The sequence below is a fragment of the Arachis ipaensis genome, chromosome B7 (genome assembly GCF_059453495.1).
Source record: "Arachis ipaensis isolate K30076 ecotype BB chromosome B7, ASM5945349v1, whole genome shotgun sequence".
Taxonomy (NCBI): domain Eukaryota; kingdom Viridiplantae; phylum Streptophyta; class Magnoliopsida; order Fabales; family Fabaceae; genus Arachis; species Arachis ipaensis.
The window spans coordinates 131,181,885-131,194,881 of NC_142442.1; the positions used below are offsets into that span (position 1 = coordinate 131,181,885).

Below are 12,997 nucleotides of genomic sequence, written 5' to 3' on the forward strand. Positions count from 1 at the left end.
AGACCATTTTATAGCAAAAAAAAAGTCGAAGACGAAATAAATTTTCGACCTCTACGTTAGGAACCAAAATCATAGTTAACCTATTATTTTATTTATCACTTTGAACACATCTTAACTATGATGTCTATACATCTATTCACTATTCAGCAGCATGGATATAAATAATATTTCACATTTACATAATATCCACCACAGTTACCTCATCATATTTGGTGGCAAAACAAAAGTTGCTTTCTGTGGTGCACCCCACTAATAGGTTCAATCATGCACCCATTTGCATTAAGGGAGGTGCACCTAAGTGCAGATGCACCTAAGACAACACCCCCAAAGTAATAATACCGAAAGAAGCTAAGGTTAACCCAAACCCCAAAACCCAATTAACTCCAAACATGAGCTTTCCCATAATCCTCCTCCTTCTTTTCTTCGTCTCCTTCAAGCCTCCTCAAAAACACGTTATTGTGTCATCAACCACACAAGACACATGCTTGGATGCTGTTTGCAATCTAAGGGAGCCAGTAATTCGATTCCCTTTCCAAATAGAACCAAACTCATCATCATCATGTGGGTACCCAGGTTTCACAGTAACATGCAACAACCGTGGCCAAACACTCCTCAACCTACCTCATTCAGGAGGAGAATTCAGCATCAAAGGGATAGACTACGACACTCAACAAGTGTGGGTAAACGACCCTGACAATTGCCTTCCAAAACGCATACTCTCTCTCAACCTCTCTTCATCCCCATTCGAAGCCGTTTACAACCAAGAATTCACGTTCTTCAACTGTTCCATGAACTTGGAGTATCTCAAGCATAGGTACAATCCCATAGCTTGTCTCAGTGATCCAAAGCACGTGCTTTTTGCAACGTCTTCGTCAACCGTTGTTGTTTACTTGTCGTCGATTTGTAACGTGGTTAAGAGGGTGAAAGTGCCGGTTGGGGTGCCGTTTTACGAACATGTTGTGTCGTCTAACCTCAGCGATGATTTGAGGTTGTCGTGGGAATGGCCAGAGTGTGGGAGGTGTGAGTTACACGGTGGAAGATGTGGCTTTGAGAGCAACACCACTTCGCATGTTGTGTGTTTCAACGATTTCCCTTCAAAAGGTACCACACTGCCACACACACTCCATTAACTATTATATTTGTTGTTTGGTTTGAGTTTTTTTTTTTCTTTCCAATTTTAAAATTTTATAAAAAAATTAAATCAACAACATTGTTACGTAAAAAAAAAAAAGTATAGATTTTGCTAGGTAGATAATAACTTTTGTAAATAATTTTTGTAAATACTCCATTCCAAATTACCTCCTAAACCTAGTATTAGAATAACAATCTGTACACTTGGTGAATTAAACATCCAATTATGGTTAATTGTGTATGAGTAAATCGAATCAAAAGAAATAACTATCCAATTAAAAATAATAAACATAATCATCTGCATACCTATTAAATTTAACATCTGACAAATCTATTGTTCATATTATTTAGTATTCTCATTGTTTATCTATATTTTTTCAAAAAATATATACTAAATTAGACATTCGTATAGTGTATGTATTAATATATAAAATATATATTAAAAATAAATTATATAATATATATTTACAAATAAATACATAATAATTAATTTAATAGTTAATTTTTTAATGTTAATATAGTATTTTTGTGAAATCAAATAGGCCCTTAGAATCTAACTCATTTCATGCAAGCTTCAACTTTTTTATGCATTTATTGCCTATGCTTAATTACAATTTGATTTTCCTAGGTAAATTTTGAACTCCTTTCCTCTAGGAGATCTATAATTTAATTCGAGAAAATATTAGTATTTGTGTTTAAATAATTCATGGTTGGAAAAACTTGTGGTGGTGGGTGATTGGGTTAGTGGTCACGTCAAAGGGGTTAGAATAGGAGTATAATTTCTTTTTTCTTTGTAATATCCATGTTATGAAAATATTATTATTGTGGTCATTATCAACATTAAACAATGGAGACGTGGACATGTAAACAAAAACAGATGAAATAATGCAAATAGAACGGTTCCACTCAGCTTATAAAATGTAAAAGGATAATAATATCTATAAAATGAAACATGAAGTACAATTAAACATGAAAATTTACAAAATTTGCCACGGATTTTTCTCTCTTATTTATATATTTATTTTTTTGACAGGGTTTTCTCGTTGTGCACAATATGCAATAGTTATAGGCTTAGGAGTACCAGCATTATTGTGCTTCATTGGGATATTGAGTTGCCTGTGCAGCAAGCTCAAAATCTTAGCCCACCGTTGGGTCTGGGACCGTCAAACTGTACCAGATTTCGAGCCCCTTATTAGCCCACAACAAACTATCATTTTGGGCCTAGATGGGCCAACTATTGAGTCGTACCCAAAAATGGTTGTGGGGGAGAGCCCAAATATTCTTCCGAAGCCCAATGACAACACATGCCCAATATGCTTGTCGGAGTACAAGCCCAAAGAGACAGTGAAAAGAATACCTGAATGTCTTCATTGCTTTCACGCTCAATGTATTGATGAGTGGCTTCCATTGAATGCTTCTTGCCCAATTTGCCGAACTTCTCCCAACAAGTTACCTGCAGCAGCTTAATCCATCATTAGACTCTCATACTTAATAGTTAATACTAGTTTACCAGTAATTAATACTTCTACCACTTCAATTCTTTGTCTCTCCCTACTCCCTAGTTTTTTTGCTTCAAATTTGTAGCATGTGTAATACTTTCTTTTTTGCTTTAAATAAAATGTTGAAACTAACCAACCCCTGAACTACCTAAACTATTCTAGTGTTTGTAATCAGCTGGAGATTGGAGAGCAAATTAGTATGAACAGATTTTAGAACAGTTTGAAAAATTTTTACATGTACACAAAAGATTAGTCACTAATCAGTTACGATGATGTATCTACATTGATTTAAATATTTTATATTGAGTTACATATTTTTTCAAGTAAATAATTAATTATCGAAATAATTAAACCTAATATAATAGAATAAATCCTACACACATTTGCAGATCTTACTGCATGCAGGGAACACGTGCAACGCGAGCCCAATATTACCATTTACTAATTATTTATTTTTAATATTTATAATTGATTATCTTTCATTTACATTTTCTGAAACAAAGCAGAATGCAAGAGATCGATCGCATTAATGACTGTGTAGAAGATCACTGATCCGCACTCATAAATCATAATTGAGGCATTCCGAATTCCGCACTAACACGATGGCCGTGTAAGTTAATCCACCACTTCTTCCCAACTTACCAACTAAACTTGGCTTAATTAAGTTTGTTTATTCACTAATGACAGGGTTGCATCGGCACCTGGGAAGGTGTTAATCACCGGTGGTTACCTGATTTTGGAGAGACCCAACGCAGGTCTCGTGCTTAGTACGAATGCTCGCTTTTACGCCATCGTTAAGCCTCTTCACAACGAAATCCAACCTGATAGCTGGGCTTGGGTGCGGTTTAATTCCTTAATTTTAATTAAATTACTTAATTAAGTTAATTAATTGGTTCTTTCTTCGTTCAGGCTTGGGCAGACGTCAGATTAACGTCTCCGCAGCTCGGCAGAGAAGGACACTACAAGCTCGCGCTCAAGAATCTCACTGTCCAAAGTGTTTCTTCCTCAAGGCACGTTTTTTATTTTTTTATTTCGCATTATTATATTTGTTTGATTAGTGGCTTCAGTGGAATAAATAGTTAGGTGCTTAATTTGTTTTGTTTTTTTCAGTGAAGGGGGAAATCCTTTTGTGGAATATGCAGTGCAGTATTCTGTGGCTGCTGCTTATGCAACATTGGATAACAATAAAAAGGAAGTGTTGCACAAGCTTCTCTTACAAGGTAGTAACCGGTGCTGATTTTGTTAACTCTTTCAGTCAACTACTTCACATTTCAATTTTTGTAACTGAATTGGTCTTGTAGGACTTGACATCACCATTTTGGGTTGCAATGATTTCTATTCATATAGAAATGAGGTAATTTACCCCTACCCAATTTTGTTTGTACGTAATTTCTACCATTAGATGTGTTTAACACTTGATTTAAGGATTGAATGATGTGTGCTAGCTTAGTGTACAAAGTAGAATGATCATGAGTGAAGTTTTGATGTTGCAAAACTTGTGCAGATTGAGAGACGTGGACTCCCTTTGACACCGGAGTCATTGGCGAGTATTCCTCCTTTTGCATCCATAACATTCAATACTGATGATGGTGGAGATTGCAAGCCTGAAGTAGCTAAGACTGGTTTGGGCTCATCTGCTGCTATGACAACTGCTGTAATTGGTGCTTTACTTCATTACCTTGGTGTCATAAAGCTTTCCTCTTCTAAAGATCAACAGGATAGGAAGGATTACACAGATATTGATTTGTTGCATAAAATAGCTCAAACTGCTCATTGTATTGCCCAAGGAAAAGTTGGCAGTGGGTTTGATGTCAGTTCAGCTGTGTATGGCAGTCAACGTTATGTGCGGTTTTCACCGGAAGTGATTTCCTCCGTACAGGTATTCAGCACTTACCCTTTTAATGTGTCTTGTGTTTTAGGCAAAAAATGCTTTAATTATGTTGATTCCTGTTGCACACTTTTGTGTGTATATATATATATATATATATATGCATTTCAACTGGTCATGCTGGTATTGTGAATATTTATCGACTAAATATGTAACTGGTATGAATGACTCTCCAGATTTGTTTGGCCTAAATATACTCAATTACAAGAACATTAGTTTTCCTTGATGTACAACAAAACTTGAGCTCTCTAACTCTTGCTACTAGCCCCATCATTTTAGTTTGCCATTCCAGTTGCTAAACATGTTAGGATCTTCTATTGGTTATCTCTTACAGTGACTAGATATTGTTTTGCTGACATTGCAGGTTGCAGCACAAGTATTGCCTGTACCAGAAGTTATCAGTGACATTCTGAATGGAAACTGGGACCATGAGAGGACTGAGTTCTCTTTACCACCTTTGATGACTCTGGTAAGCAATTTAAATCTCTTATACCCCCACATTTTCCTTTTACTTCAGGTTGAATGACTTTCTTATCAGAAGAATATGAAGTCTATTGGTTAATATTCTGACTATATATCGTTTTTTAGTTACTAGGAGAACCAGGAACTGGTGGTTCATCTACGCCATCAATGGTTGGTGCTGTAAAAAAATGGCAAAAGTCTGACCCTCAGAAATCCCTGGACACATGGAGAAGACTGTCAGAGGCGAATTCGCAGTTAGAAATTCAACTGAACTTTTTGAGTAAATTAGCAAAGGAACAATGGGATGCATATAAATCTGTGATTGATAGCTGCAGCAAGCTCAGATCAGAAAAGGTATTTCTTTCAAATCATTTGTGGTTGTTTAATTAATGGAAGTAACATCAAAATTAGAATTTTTACTCCTGTGGATGTAGAGTAAACTGATTGATAATGCTCACTGTTAAATAACTAGAACATTTTGGCCTTATGGTATGCCTTGCATTAGATTAAATTTCTACATTCCTGTTTATTAGTTATTTTAATGAGATAGGACATCTTTACTATTAGACTTATACAATTAAGTTGACTTTTGATGGGTTTGAAAGAGATTATATATCCAATTTTACTGTTTGCCTGGTTTTCAGTTTCAAGTGGTGTGACTGAATTTCTAATGCACATATGTGATATCATGTTCTTGAGACTATACTTCAGGCTCTCATGTTCTTGCTTTTCTTCTTGTGTTGATGTTGAAAATACAATTCTCACAGTGGATAGAGCAAGCTTCTGAACCTAACAAGGAAGCAGTTATTAAAGCATTGCTAGGTGCAAAAGAAGCTATGCTTGGGATTAGATATCATATGCGCCTAATGGGTGAGGCTGCAGGTGTTCCTGTAAGTTCCTTTCATTGATTTGGCACTTATTATTAGGCTTCTTCTGTTTGAAAGATGTTGATTATAAATTATATCTGCTGGTAGAATATCACTACTCTTTCCTTGCAATTCATGCAGATTGAACCAGAATCACAAACAAAACTTTTAGATGCTACACTGAACTTGGAAGGAGTGTTGTTGGCTGGAGTTCCAGGAGCAGGAGGATTTGATGCTGTCTTTGCTGTTACTTTGGGAGATTCAAGCAGCAATGTGTCAAAAACATGGAGCTCACTCAATGTTCTTGCCCTTCTGGTTAAAGAAGATCCTTGTGGCGTTTCTTTAGAAAGTGCTGACCCAAGAACAAATGAAATCACTTCAGCTGTATCTTCAATTCATATTGAATAATTTCATTTCCATCAATTAAATATTGTAAGTCACCATAAAATTAAATCGTGTAATGTGTCTTATAGACTAGGCTTAGTTTCTTTTCAATTTCAGGCTGGGGAAAAAAAATTTAGTGGACGATTTAAAATAATAAGGCTGTGTGTATTATTTTTTCTTTTGGTTTCAGTGTCCGCCACCAATTTGTCTGTATTGCTGAGTAGGAAATATTTTAAACTTAAAATTTTTCTACAACCAGAGGAAAATAAAAAGGATTATAAAGTCTCCAATTCATTGCTTATTAGAATGTTTCTGTTTCTATATTGCTGGTTGAGAGCATATGTTAAATAACACTCTGTTCCTCGCTTTATTTGCAGATGAAATGATTATTGCATCTCCCAAGATACAGATTCCCTTTGGTACCCAGAGCCCAGAGGATTTGTTTCATTTGATAAATTTACCTAAACCGTAAATTGAGTTATCATTTTTGACAAGTTTTATGTGATGTAATTGGGATTATTAAATTTTATGTAAAACGTAACTTGGCACATTAGTGTTTGTTATATTTTAAGGGAGCCATGAAAAGCTAAAAAAGTATAGTATTTATTTACCATAAGTACTATGACAAAGGCTTTTCATTCCTGACAATTCAGAAGATATTATATTTGATAAATAACCATTCACCATTGTGTAATAGAACTATACAATTAAGTACGCAAACAATGCTCATTAATATACACACCCTAAACGTCTTGTAGGAGCTCAGCAAAGGTACGAAGAAGAGTAAAGGGAGCAGCTTTGCAAAGATGAAGCAGTCATCTAAAGTTCTATCTCGGAACTCATCAAAGAGAATAAAGTGACTGTAAAAAAAATCCCTCACCATCAACTCATTCTGATAATTTAGTTGTCGTGAGTGTGGTACTTCTTTCATACTTGAGCTAGCATCTGATTCACACTGATTTTGGTGTTTTCTGCAACGAACTGGACTCATGTTGGAAATGGCTGAGACCAAAACTGAGAATTGTGCTATCCACCCAGATTAGGATATTCATTGTCTATCCTAAAACTGACACACTCTGCCAGAGCTTTTGCATTCAGCTCCCTAGCATATCTCCAGACATAGTTCAGACCTACAAGAAGCTCAGTGATTGCTTCTTCTGTCTTCTCTTGATCCGCAAAGTAAAGGGTTTGTACGAGAAGCACGTTTGTCCGGGAAACAAAGCTCTGCTGTTCGAAACTTCTCTCAGACTGCCATCTTATCATATTATGAGCAAGTGGTGCCAGCCACTCCAATATGCTTGTCATTGCTTCATTCCATTCTTCAGCAAGACTTGTGTCATAGACCAATGATGACGCCGACATAGACTTGGTATACGGCTTTAACTTCGCTCTAAGTGCAGTTCTAACACGACCAGGGAGCATGCTGTATAGGTCATCTCTTGCATCAGGACCAATCAGGTTGGAAGAAGCTGCTAGCTTCTCAATCACAATGATAACATTTGCATAGTGCAACGCCAATGCAGCAGCACCAAGAGTTTCGGGTGGAGGCTTTAGTAGCTTGCATAAGGATTTGAAGACTGATTGACCATGATGAAATAGTCTTCCAGGGAGAATATTTGAATGAGCCTCTTTGGGATTATTGGTTCCATAAAGAACACTCTTTGTGCTTGAGTGGCATTCGGAAACTGAAGTGTCTGAAGCCATGCATCCTTTGAAAGGTCCTACTTGAGTCAGTCGACTTGGTCGTGAGTGACTTTCCTTCCCAGTTAAAGCTGCCGAGTGTCCATAAAACTTCCAAATCTTGCTCTTTTTAGTTTTTCCAGAAACTGGGGCTGATTGATTCAGATTCCTTCCAAGAGGACCTGAATAAAAATTAACACTTGGATGCTTTGCTGAAATTGGTCCTGATTTTGTTGACGAGTCACCAAGAGGACCGGAACGGAAAATGCTGGTTTTGTTTGTTCCACCAATTGGACCTGATCTACCAATAGGACCTGATCTAGCAGTAAGAGCATGGAGATTAAGGGGCCCTGAAGAAAATCTTGGAATGCTGTTCTGCGATGGGTTGCCTGTAGATTGCAACAATGTAGAAACTGATTGACTTCTATAAATAAACTCTGAATTCAAGACACCTGAATTATTGGTTCCATCAGCTTCTACCACCTCTTGAATTCCAAACACCTGGTTGATCCGATGGAATATCGTGAACAAGGATCTTGCTAAAAGATTTATCGTGTAGTCATATGTCCTGTTCCATAAAGAAACCTCCCGTAACTCCTTTAACTCCTGCCTCTTCCACCCAACCTTCTTTTGAAACTCAATTAAAGTTATGGCATCTGACTCACCGCTCGCCTTCATTCTTGTAAGAGTTTGCTCAAGATCAGCAAGCACTTCCATTTCTTGATACAAACTTGCATTAGCTGATATGAACTTCTCCATCCTTTTGATCTTTTTTTCCATCTTCTTGAAAGAGAATTCCCACCCATATGGATCGAAACTCATAACGATGAAGTCATAAAAGGCATTCTCAAAACCTTTAAGTCTCGGATCACTGCATTTCTTACCAAGTCTGGACACAGATTCAGCCACATGTGCCATGTTCTCGAGTATCTCTGCACAGATCAAACGTTCAATGAAATGATCATCCTCAGAAACTAGCTTTCTTATGCCAACCGAATTTGTGATCTCCTCTCTCAACTTAGCAATCTGTTTATCACTCAAAGTCTGCCATAGATTAACCAGCTTGGACATCAAGCTTGCCACTTCAAATGCTAATACTTCAACCACAACCTTCTCAGCATTAGCATCATGCTTCCGAGGAACCTTCCAGAGAGTGCGAAACCATGATTCTGCAACCATTTTTTACGAAAGAATGGTAAAACAATGCACTCTTAAGACAAATCCTTCGTCATAGCTCTGTATTACATGGAAAATAAAATACAAAATGAAGATTGTTAAAATAGGCATTAAATATGCAATACATTTATCAGATAAATTTCAACAAGTATCAAATAATTTCATATTCTCAGTGCAAAAACCTCAAGAAAAAGAATACTAAAGAAGCACTTGCCTGCTACTCCAAGTGTTTTAGTGGGAAATAGTTTCACATTATTATTTGTATTATTGAAAGACTTGCATGTTTCAGGTACAAAACTAGATGATTTATTAAATCAAAAGCATGTGTTTCCTAGTCTTTACTATTCTATTTCTATCTTTGCTCCCCCTTTTTTTATGTGGTTCATATTTATTCCCCATGTTATGCAAATAATGGATAGATGAAAAGAACAAAATATTTGAAGTTTGAAATGCATATATCACAGGGAATGATGAAGTGACAATTTATCAATTAGAAAAATTGTTTTAGGAATTAAACAGGGATACAATGCACCAAAAGTTTTTGACTATGTGACATCAAATCTATCTTGGTTGATGAAAACTTCGACTGAAAATACAACTAAAGAAAGCTTAACTTTATAAATTAAAAAAATAAGGGAAAAAAGAAAACGAAGACAAAAGTTTCATGTTTAACTGAATTTGTCAAAGAATATAATTCTAACAGATGTATTAATTCCTTGAATCAAATCTTCAAAATCAAACAAGCATAAGCTGGGTCCAGTGCCTCTGAAAAAACTACATATGATAAGTAAAAAAATAATGTTTATATTCCCCCTCCTTCTTACTCTCTTTGGGGCTTGTCCTAGCTCCTCTAATTTCTGATGGATTGAAATGCTTAGTTGAGAAGCTAGACAAAAAGAGAATATGAATTTTCTTTTATGGTACACATTGCTGAAGAATATATACCGAGGAGAAAGAAAGCTACATGACATAAAAACCTAAATCTGGATCCTATTCTCTACTTACTCATTCAATAAATCAAGAATCAATCAAATTTCAAAGTTGAAAGAGACTCCAATTTTTTCCCTTTCCTTCTCTTGGGGTCAGTTTAAAACTTTAAAAATAGTTTCATATCCATTCACACAACTAAAAGGAAAACGACATTTTAAACCAAATCAATCCTTAGCAAAACCCAGATTCCAAAATTATTTATTTCCTTGAAAAACACACAAATTTACAATCTTTTTGGCAAAATGACCACACTTTATATCACTTCACCAGCTTGTTTGCTTATTATATAGAGAAAAAAAAATGCTTTTGCAATCAAAACTCAAATCCTAGCAGCATAAAGTGATTCTATTTAGAAAAATGGCACACAAAAAATATAATCAATAAAATCAAAGGAGGAGCATGATGAAGTGAATAGAGTTGCATACAGGGAGGCCCAAGGAAACTCACCAATCACAGAAGGCAGAACTATCCCAAGAATCTTTGAGCTGGGAACAACACAATAGAGCAAGAAGATGAAGAGAGAGAGAGAGAGAGAGAGAGAGAGAGAGAGAGAGAGAGAGAGGTTAGATGGGAAGCTGCAGTGTAAGGAAATAAGGTGCACATGGAATGGAAACAAAGCATGAATTGGACAGACACATATGCAGAGAAAGCGAGTGAAAAACTAAGGACATCCTAAATAAATGTAACATAATTTTTAATTTTTTAACAAATTTTCATACCTCATTCTAAATAATATTAATATAAATATTTAATTTATATGTACTTTCTTGTGTAAAACAATTTAGACAGATTTTAATTATGAATTATTATAGCAATATAAATATTTAACTCAAACATCTATTATAATTGTAAAACAATTTAATTAAATAATAGTGTATAAATATGATTAAATAAGGGTGTAATTATATAACGATTAGTAAACTCTTAATATAACAATAAATGTATCAACTCTTGTTTTTAAGTTGTTAACTTATTATTACTATATGTGGAAAACTTGGAAACCAATCCTGATTTGGATCCCCTAAGGATTTTAGTTAGTGAATACTAGAACTAGATGATGGTCAATTGTTGTTGAAATTTGTCCTTTTAAGAACTAGGAAGTAAGAGTTGTTAGAATTGTAACTATTTTATGTTAATTATTTCTGAAGTTTTCAGTTCAATAGTGAATGAAATATCGGACTACTAAAAAAAATTAGTGTGTTTTCTTTTTTATTTTTTTTCTGTTTCGGGTTATATGGTTGGTCTTTTATTTTTCATATTTTAAAACATCTTTTTATGTGAAGGCTATGCAGCTTTAAATAAGAAAAATACAAACTCTATTATAGGATTTATAGAGGAAATGGATCCTCTCCAGTTTTTTTAACACTTGAGAGAATAAAGTGTGATATCTCACCTTTAACTTTACAAATGGGACTAAAACTAAAGAGGAGAGAGAACAATAAAATGTGAGATTAAACACTGGATACCATCCAGTTTTTTTCTACTGGAGAGAATCCACTCTCATTTATAGGTACGTCAACCTAACCATTTACGTTGTATTTTCTAAAATCACTTTTTTTTGTGACTAAACAGAAAAAGAAAAACAGAGACAAAATCAAATTAATTGGTTAGATTCATATCTAAATTTATTAGACGTTGAAACTCCCTCCATAGTTGACTTCAATTCCAGTGAATGTTCGCACCAGAAGTAGCTGCTCTAGCCATACAATTTGTAGCACTATTTGTATTCCTTTGAATCAAAAGAATAGAAACTCTCCAATTTCAATTCATAACCTCATGTATATGCTTTGTCAAATTTCATTCTGAAATATCCTTACCAAGAAAAGAGCTTCTAAACCGTCTGTTTTACAAATAACATCACGAAATCCACTATCCCAAACTAGAAATAAACCTCTCCAAATCGCATACAATTCAGCAAAAAAATACTGCACACTTCAATTTTTCCAGTACAACCTTTCAACCAACATCCATCAGAATTGCGAATGATACAATCAAAACCAGCATAGCCAAAAGGAGCAAAATAACTAGCATCGCAATTCAATTTAACAGAATGAATTGGAGGTGGAACCCAATGCAAACAAAGCGAAGGAGGAGACAAAGATTGATGCATAGCAAAAATAGGGTGGAACTCCCTTACTGAACTACGAATCAAACTCACCACTTTACTAGCACTCCAAGAGTCATCTGTATTAAATAAGTTATGATTCCTGCTTCTCCAAAGAAACCAGATGGTCGAAAAGAAAAGAAAAACATCTCCACTCCTTGTACCTCTGTAGAGCCAATCACGTAAATCCGAGTTATCTGAATACAGGCCTAAAAGGTTCCAGACCTCCTTGGCACTAGGGCACTCATGAAGACAATGAAGAATGGATTCAAAACCATTTTGACACCGATGACAAGTGCTAGATAAAGTTAAGCCACGACTCAAACGAAACTTTGCCGTAGGAATAGCGTTATGAAGACTGAGCCAAATCAAGAACTTGTACTTCTTAGGAATATGCAGTCGCCATACCCACAACCAATTATCACGCTCATTCCAGTCAAACTTTCTTTTGGTTAGCCAACTGTACCCACTCCTAACTGAGTAGAGTCTAGAAGATACCACACCCCACGACCAACCCGAACTCTCTCCAGCATCCAAATCCGGATTATAAGCATTCAAATGCTGTTTGACATCTTCTGAAATGTTAGAGAAAACATCATGGAGATTCCATTGACCATCTTTTCAAACGTTTCTAATAGTTAATCAGAGTCAGATATATGTATAAAAGGGACATCTTGAGCAATTGGACCCTCAATACTCCAATTGTCAAACCAAAAAGAATGATCAAGTGATCCAATACACCAAGAGAAGGCATCCTTAAGAGTACCAAAAGCCTTTGAGATACTCTTCCAAACATGAGAAGCGTTGCAAGGGATAG

At 35.5% G+C, this 12,997-nt stretch overlaps 3 protein-coding genes across 5 annotated transcripts; 2 read left to right on the top strand and 1 right to left on the bottom strand.

Annotated features, from left to right (window-relative positions):
* The first annotated feature begins 298 nt into the window (after positions 1–298).
* Positions 299–3,223, top strand: LOC107605919 (RING/U-box superfamily protein). Of its 2 annotated transcripts, XM_088492470.1 has the most exons (3): positions 299–1,101; positions 2,165–2,643; positions 3,137–3,223. In XM_088492470.1, the coding sequence occupies exons 1-2, from the start codon at positions 390–392 to the stop codon at positions 2,596–2,598; spliced, it is 1,146 nt and encodes a 381-aa protein (XP_088348596.1). In that variant the 5' UTR covers positions 299–389; the 3' UTR covers positions 2,599–2,643; positions 3,137–3,223. The 2 variants fall into 2 exon arrangements, with proteins under 2 accessions (XP_088348596.1, XP_016163352.1); XM_016307866.3 differs by lacking the exon at positions 3,137–3,223 and having other exon boundaries at positions 300–1,101; positions 2,165–2,783.
* On the top strand, positions 3,010–6,844 carry LOC107605921 (GHMP kinase family protein). Of its 2 annotated transcripts, XM_016307869.3 has the most exons (11): positions 3,028–3,240; positions 3,318–3,468; positions 3,540–3,640; positions 3,741–3,850; positions 3,932–3,984; positions 4,135–4,509; positions 4,883–4,987; positions 5,107–5,334; positions 5,748–5,870; positions 5,988–6,278; positions 6,608–6,844. In XM_016307869.3, exons 1-10 carry the CDS (start codon positions 3,233–3,235, stop codon positions 6,252–6,254), a joined length of 1,521 nt encoding a protein of 506 aa, XP_016163355.1. In that variant the 5' UTR covers positions 3,028–3,232; the 3' UTR covers positions 6,255–6,278; positions 6,608–6,844. The 2 variants fall into 2 exon arrangements, with proteins under 2 accessions (XP_088348595.1, XP_016163355.1); XM_088492469.1 differs by lacking the exon at positions 6,608–6,844 and having other exon boundaries at positions 3,010–3,240; positions 5,988–6,520.
* An 18-nt stretch (positions 6,845–6,862) lies between these two features.
* On the bottom strand, positions 6,863–10,727 carry LOC107605920 (uncharacterized). The gene is made up of 2 exons (XM_016307867.3): positions 10,524–10,727; positions 6,863–9,146 (listed from the first exon to the last, which is right to left on the bottom strand). Exon 2 carries the CDS (start codon positions 9,087–9,089, stop codon positions 7,257–7,259), a length of 1,833 nt encoding a protein of 610 aa, XP_016163353.1. The 5' UTR covers positions 9,090–9,146; positions 10,524–10,727; the 3' UTR covers positions 6,863–7,256.
* Positions 10,728–12,997: the final 2,270 nt, after the last annotated feature.